This window comes from Lolium perenne, chromosome 4, assembly GCF_019359855.2.
Source record: "Lolium perenne isolate Kyuss_39 chromosome 4, Kyuss_2.0, whole genome shotgun sequence".
In the NCBI taxonomy this organism is placed as follows: Eukaryota; Viridiplantae; Streptophyta; class Magnoliopsida; order Poales; family Poaceae; genus Lolium; species Lolium perenne.
This window is the reverse complement of record NC_067247.2, coordinates 127,502,197-127,510,272: the sequence shown is the minus strand read 5'-3', so window position 1 is coordinate 127,510,272 and position 8,076 is coordinate 127,502,197. Positions and strand designations below refer to the sequence as shown.

The 8,076-nt window shown below is 51.4% G+C and overlaps 1 protein-coding gene across 1 annotated transcript; it reads left to right on the top strand.

Annotated features, from left to right (window-relative positions):
* The first annotated feature begins 3,656 nt into the window (after nt 1–3,656).
* On the top strand, nt 3,657–6,264 carry LOC127293859 (subtilisin-like protease SBT1.7). The gene has a single exon (XM_051323546.2). It carries the CDS (start codon nt 3,797–3,799, stop codon nt 6,095–6,097), a length of 2,301 nt encoding a protein of 766 aa, XP_051179506.1. The 5' UTR covers nt 3,657–3,796; the 3' UTR covers nt 6,098–6,264.
* The last annotated feature ends 1,812 nt before the right edge of the window (nt 6,265–8,076 follow it).

Here is an 8,076-nt window from a genome sequence, read left to right as displayed (position 1 = left end):
CCTCCTCTTGATGAGCTAGTAAACTTGATAAACCCTCCGCACAAATCAGAAAGAGGTAGGGAGAAAGAGGATCCCCCTGCCTTAAGCCCCTGGTTGGAATAAAACCTTCTGTTTCTTGATCATTATATCTTACTTTGTACTTCACAGATTTCACACATGACATTAGCAGCTCGACCACCTCTGAATGAAAACCCAATTGAACTAACATTCTTTCGAGGAAAATCCACTCTACTCGATCATAGGCCTTATGCATATCCAATTTCACAGCACAGTATCCAACCTTTCCTTTTTTCTTATTCTTCATAGTATGTAAACTTTCATAGGCCACAAGAATATTATCTGTGATCATTCTTCCAGGAACAAAGGCACTTTGAACCGGTGAAATAACCTCATCTAAAATATGCTTAATACGAAAAGCAATCATCTTGGAAATTACCTTATAGAGAACATTGCATAGGCTGATTGGTCTGTATTGGGAAATTGATTCTGGATTTTCAACTTTTGGAATCAGCACAATAACCGTATCATTCCAACCTTCAGGTACTACCTTATCATTTATAGCCTGTAGCACCTCCTGTGTCAAAGCTTCACCCAATATATGCCAACATTTTTTGAAAAATATTGCATGTAAACCATCTGTGCCAGGAGCTTTCATATCCCCAATAGAGAATAAAGCCTTCCGTACATCCTCAGCTGTGTATGGTCGGAGGAGAGTGTCATTCATAGCAGCTGTCACCCGGGGAACAACTTTCTGTAAAAGTGATGGGTCAGTATCATATACTTCAGTAGAGAATAACCCTGAAAAATAATCAGATATCATAGGATTAAGATATGCCGTCCCTTCCCTCCAAATTCCATTCTCATCCTTCAACCTCTTTACTTTATTTCTCTGCCTGCGTTCCTTTGCAAAGTTGTGGAAGTATGATGTATTTTTGTCCCCGAATTGGAGCCAGTTAACTCGGCTTCGCTGGGCCCAATGAATCTCTTCCTGAACCAACAGTTTTTCAATTTCAATCGCTAACTCCTTCTGGCGGGAAACGTTTTCATCAGTAAGGGCGCCCCTCGCCACAGTTTCAAGCTCGCGTTGTGCTGATTTTATACGTTTGCTGGTGCTTTTAAGAACAGTACGATCCCACCTATGCAACTGATCATGGACACGAGCCAGTCTTCCCGCTAGATCCATGCCATTCAAATGTTGGGTTGATTCCCATGCCCCTTCTACTACTTCCTTAAATCGGTCTTCCTTCAGCCATCTAGCTTCAAATCTCAGAATCCTCGGCCCATATGTATCCTGAGTAATCTGCTCCTCCAAAGCCAAGAGTAAAGGCCGATGATCTGATCGGCTATACGGCAAATTCTCTACACTAGCTCCTGTAAACTTATTTTTCCAAGCCTCATTAACCAGAACCCGATCAAGCCTCTCTCGGATTTTACCCCTATGCCAAGTGAATTTGTCTCCAATATAACCGAGATCATGGAGATTGCAGTCTGTAAGTGCCTCTCTAAAAGCTTGCATAAACTTGATTGGTCTAGGGTTGCCTCCCTCTTTCTCAAAGGGATAAAGAATTTCATTCAAGTCCCCCATCACAACCCAAGGCATGGTGCTCTGAGCATGCAAATCACGTAAATGCTGCCATGTCTTGTATTTATCCTGCCATTTTGGCTCTCCATATAAACCTGTAAAACGCCAAATATTATCCGGACCACTGCCTATAGTAACATCAATATAATTTTCCATTTTGTACCGAAGACCAACCGTAATCTCCTTCTTCCAAAGTAACAGGAGACCACCACTCCTACCGTCACTTGTAACAACGATTTTATGATCCATATTTAACTTCCTACGTAAACACTCTGCTGGCCAAGTATCTAAGTGAGTTTCAGAAAGAAAAAGAACATCCGCACCTCTGCGCTTTTGAAGATTCGCAAGCGCAATAACTGCCGCAGCCCCTCCTAGGCCATGGCAGTTAAGACCTAGTATTTTCATTGCTCCTGGCGGTCACCCTCGAGGGGCGCCGCCAATAAATTCTCATTTGCTGCAGGTGTTTCATCATCTCCATTCGGTCGAACCTTCTTTTTGTTCATATTCTTCTGGGGAGTAATGTTGCCAACATCACTTATCCCTCCTCCCTCAAACTGTCCTACCATAGCCAACACTCCAACTCCAGCTGTAGAATCACCCACTGTAATTGCCGCTGCTCCTACCTCTCTTGCAGAGTTTTCAGCTATTCTTTTTCTAATGAACGGATTGTGCAACACATGCCCTTCATACTCCATGTCTGATGGAACATTTTCATCTCCCAAATTCCCATCCTTTGCAAACGGGTTCGAGCCTCTTCCCATACCACGACCCCAGGGTCCACCATCTCTACCTCCTCCACCTCGGCCACGACCAGAGTTTCTGCCACGACCCCTACCTCTACCACCATCCGCAACAATGAAATCACCCCATTCGAGTTTTGATATTTCATGTTCCCCCGTGCCACACTCCTCATACCAGTGACCGATCATGCCACAACAGCCACAGAAAACAGGCATCTTTTCATACTTCAACTGAAAGAATTCTTTCTTACCATCCCTTGTTACTGAGGCAAACCTACTTATCTTTTTGTTCACATCTAGCTTCACCTTTATACGGACAAAACTGCCGACAAAACCCGATGGCAATTTGATTTGAACCTCTGTCACTTCTCCCACATTGCGGCACATCCCTTTTATAATCGGAGCCTTCAGATAATTGTCAGGCAGTGAATGGACTTGCGCCCACACCCCTATTCTATCAAGTTTTACTGCTCTCGGATTGGTAAATCCATCATATTCCTCAATGATTAGTGCCTGGTCCCTAAAGAGCCATGGACCTTGATGCATGGCTTTGTTCCAATCTGCTAGACAATTGAATTGTATAGTGAACAGATTTGCATCTACTCTCCTCCAGGATACCTCCTTCGCCGGATTCCATGATGATCTCATGTCAGCAAATAGTGCACTCTGGCTAAACCCTATTTTTGATGTATGAACTCGAGCTATCGCCAGCCACTTTGCTTTGAAATCTGGTTCGTCTGCTTCTTCTTCCCACACAAAATCTTCGATCTCATCTTCCTGGAGATGCAGCCTTCCGAGCAGATCCTCGACCTCTTCCTTGTTTCTGCCCGACGATCCACTGGATTCCCCTTCATCTTCAGGCTTCCCCGATTTCCCAGGCCCTTCGTCTTCCTTCCTCTCCGCAGGTTTCTCCGACGAAGCCATACCCTACGGCCGTAACACAGCAGCGAGAACGACGATCCGATCAGCGGAACCACGATCGATAACCACGAAACTCTGGGATCACCGGGGCGCCGCCAGAGGAAAGAGAAACCCTAGTTATTTCGCTAGGGGAAAACCTTGTTATTGTTTTGAGAAAACTTTGTCCTGTATATATGGATAAAGTTAAGTTAATTAATATGAATTGGAAATAGTAGTTTTTCTTACAGACATGGATATCATCATCTTTGGTTTACTGCCTTAATTTCCATCTACGCTTGCCCTCAAGCAATCACTTACCCACACAGAAACTTCATCTCCTTCTCTTGCAGGACCAACCAACCGTCCATCTTTCGCTCACACTCTTCCACTCATCTCTTAATCAGTAGCCACTGCCGCCGTATATATAGAACCACACGTCTTTCTAGCAGCTACGAGCTAGCTAAGCTGAGCTGAGCTTCGTCGTGACACTACCACGGCGGATTTGCTTACGCCACGGCTACACATACAGACATAACACGGCGCGCTAGCTGCCGCCAGCCGGTGCAGTGACGAGATGACGACGAGGCTGCTGCTCCTGCTGGTGTTGGCGCTCGCCGCCGCTGTGGCGGCGGCGGACACGGAGACGGAGCCCCGCGCGACGTACATAGTCCACATGGCCAAGTCCGCGATGCCGGCGGAGTACGCCGACCACGGCGAGTGGTACGGCGCGTCCCTGCGCTCCGTCTCCACCGCCAAGATGCTCTACTCATACGACACCGTCGCGCACGGCTTCTCGGCGCGGCTCACGGCGCAGGAGGCGAGCGACATGGCAGGCATGGACGGCGTGCTGGCCGTGAACCCGGAGACGCGGTACGAGCTGCACACCACGCGGACGCCCGAGTTCCTGGGCCTCGCCGGGAGCGAGAACCTGTTCCCGCAGTCCGGCACGGCCGGCGACGTCGTCGTCGGGGTGCTGGATACGGGCGTATGGCCCGAGAGCAAGAGCTACGACGACGCGGGCCTCGCGGAGGTGCCTTCGTCGTGGAAGGGGACCTGCATGACCGGCACGGACTTCAACTCCTCCGCCTGCAACAAGAAGCTCATCGGCGCGCGGTTCTTCAACCGCGGCTACGAGGCGGCGATGGGGCCCATGGACCCCAGCAGAGAGTCGCGGTCCCCGCGCGACGACGACGGGCACGGCACGCACACGTCCTCCACCGCCGCGGGGTCCGCCGTCGCGGGGGCGAACCTATTCGGGTTCGCGTCCGGCACGGCGCGCGGCATGGCGCCCAGGGCGCGCGTCGCGGTGTACAAGGTGTGCTGGCTCGGGGGCTGCTTCAGCTCCGACATCCTCGCCGGGATGGACGCCGCCGTGGCCGACGGCTGCGGCGTGCTCTCGCTCTCGCTCGGCGGCGGGTCCTCCGACTACGCGCGCGACAGCGTCGCCATCGGCGCGTTCTCCGCCATGGAGCAGAACGTGCTGGTGTCCTGCTCCGCGGGTAACGCCGGGCCCGGGAGCTCCACGCTGTCCAACGTGGCGCCGTGGATCACCACCGTGGGCGCCGGCACACTCGACCGCGACTTCCCGGCGTACGTCGTGCTCGGCGACGGCAGGAACTACACCGGCGTGTCGCTCTACGCCGGGAAGGCCCTCCCGACGACCCCGATCTCCATCGTCTACGCGGGCAACGCGTCCAACTCCACCAGCGGGAACCTGTGCATGCCGGGGACGCTCTCGCCGGAGAAGGTGTCGGGCAAGATCGTGCTGTGCGACCGCGGCATCAACGCGCGCGTGCAGAAGGGGTTCGTGGTGCGCGACGCCGGTGGGGCGGGCATGGTGCTGGCCAACACCGCCGCCAACGGGCAGGAGCTGGTGGCGGACGCGCACCTCCTCCCCGCGGCCGGCGTGGGCGAGAAAGAGGGCGCCCTGATAAAATCCTACATCGCGTCCGACGCCAAGCCCACGGCGACGATCGTGGTGGCCGGGACGCAGGTGGACGTGCGGCCCTCGCCGCTGGTGGCGGCGTTCTCGTCGCGCGGGCCGAACATGGTGACCCCGGAGATCCTGAAGCCGGACATCATCGCGCCCGGGGTGAACATCCTGGCGGCGTGGACGGGCAAGGAGGGGCCGACGGGGCAGGCCGCCGACACGCGCCGCGTGAGCTTCAACATCATCTCGGGCACCTCCATGTCGTGCCCGCACGTGAGCGGCCTGGCCGCGCTGCTGAGGAGCGCGCACCCGGAGTGGAGCCCCGCCGCGGTGCGGTCGGCGCTGATGACCACCGCCTACTCCACGTACACCGCCGGCGCCACCGGGCCCATCCTGGATGCCGCGACGGACAAGGCCGCCACGCCGTTCGACTACGGCGCCGGCCACGTCGACCCGACCCGCGCGGTGGAGCCGGGGCTGGTGTACGACATCGGCACCGGCGAGTACGTGGAATTCTTGTGCGCGCTCAAGTACACGCCCAACATGATCGCCGCGCTGTCCCGGAGCAAGAGCTACGCGTGCGCCGCCAACAAGACCTACTCCGTCTCCGACCTCAACTACCCGTCCTTCTCCGTGGCCTACTCCACGGCGAACGGCGAGACCGGCGACTCCGGGTCGACCACGGTGACGCACACGCGGACGCTCACCAACGTGGGCGCGGCGGGCACGTACAAGGTGGAGGCCTCCGTGTCCATGGCCGGCGTGAGCGTGGAGGTGAAGCCGACGGAGCTGGAGTTCACGGCGGTCGGGGAGAAGAAGAGGTTCACGGTGAGCTTCACGGCGGCCAAGTCGCAGCCGTCGGGCACCGTGGGGTTCGGGCGGCTCGTGTGGTCGGACGGCGGAAAGCACAGCGTGGCGAGTCCGATAGCGGTGACGTGGACATGAGTGACACGAAAATGGCGCAAGCCAAGTGTGCTGACCACGCTGGTGTAAAATTTGGGGGGATTCAATCAAGGGAGGGAAGTGTTGGTCGTATCTTAAACATCTCAAAGTGTATCATAACTTTTAGATGGTGATTTGGGGAGAAATGAAGGTGATGGTTGGATGGATCATGGATGGATGTAGCTTTCTTGGAATCAAGTTGTCATCAGTCTTGGATTGGGTCATGGGTTGGATCAGATTGCAGCTTAATTTGCAAGGGCAGTTCCACTGTAGACTGATGGAGCTTTGTCAGCAATCTTCCCTGTATAATGTTCTGTCTAAATTATTCTTTCTTCCATTATCAATGAACGAATAATTTTTCTGAGAATAAAAGGCTGAATAAACAAAACAAGAAGATGGTCTCCGTGCTGCATGAAAGCAGTTCGACTCCTCTTATCTTTACACTTTTTGTGTGTGCGAACTTACACTTGTATAACTTGTCTAATTTTGTAACTTTTCATTTGTATATCAGACGCATTAAGCATGAATCCTGCATGACCGACATCTAACATCACTCACTGATTAACTTATACACCATCAAGCACGCCAATTAAACAGGACGTGCAAGCTAAAGAGCGGCAGGAGCACATTAGGACAAGGAGGGTGTGAAAGTAGAAAAAGAAGGCGAATAAAAGCCTCGCGGCTGGGGCCGCTTGTTCTGGTGCTGAGACTTGAGAGACGGAGAAAAGGACCAATTAGTTAGATCTGCGGCTCGCTTTAATAAAGCCTGAAAGCTGGTGCGTCCCCGTGACATTTGCCGCTTGCGCTTGATAATACAGTCAAGGACACGGATACGGCAAAGCGAGAAAAAATTCTCTTCGCCATCTTGTGCTTGGCATCGGTGTGGTATGGACCCGTCACCCGTGAGTCGTCGTTTTTTGTTGTTGCTGTCTGTTCTTCCTCCGTCTTCCATCCTGTCTTGCCTTCTAGTAGAAATGTAACTCGTGTGTGGGTTTGAAGAACCTCGAAAAAAATATCAAGATATCGATCAGCGTCTGTCTGTCGTGTCGAGTGCGAATATTCTGCAACTAGTTACGCCACACCCCATTATCCGTGCGAATATTCTGCACTTTCAAATTTTCAAAAAATATGAAATAAAATCGTGGGCATAGGTTATGTTGCATCTTGTGCACATATAAATTTAGTTCCAAAATACGACCATATGTGACCTGTAGAAAAGACCAAAGTAAATAGTTTTCCATAACTAATCACATATCATTTTTTTTGTGCGGGCCAGACATTTTTAAATTTTGAATGAAACTTTACAGATGTATAGTACACAACATTTTTTCGATTTTTTTGAAAACTTGGAAGTGTGGCATCCGATAATGAGATGCGGGCGCGACTACTTTTCATGTACCCCATTCATGTCACAAATACAAGACCTTCAAATTACAATTACAAGGAAGGACACGAGTCACATCCTCTTGTTGTCGGGGGGGGGGGGGGGGGGACAAAAAGGCGACCCAAAGGGCCAAAGTTAGGCTGAATTTCGATCCGCTCACATAAAACCTAGGTTTTCTGAGGTTTAAGATTTTTCGTGACAACGGAAGTGTGAATGAAACGTGAAAGGAGAGGCGCACCGGGATCTCCACATAAATATGTGAATATCTTATCTCTATGAGCATCTTCACTCGCCCCCCAATACGGTGTCTGGCGAAGCTCTTTTTCTTGGACCTGTATGGGGGGTGCCGGCGCCCAACCGTTCACACCATACGCCCCATACACTATTTTTGATATAATTTAAATTTGTAAGAACAACTGAACTACTATAATTTATCACAAGTTCAAAAAATCATAGAAATAATTTAACAAGTTCAACATAGTAAACAAATAATTTAAGCTTAACAAAGCACAAAAATAATGTAACAAAGCACACAATATCATTCCATCCTCTTCCTCGGCTTGCTCTTGCAGCGCCCCAGCACGGAACCCCCAATTCT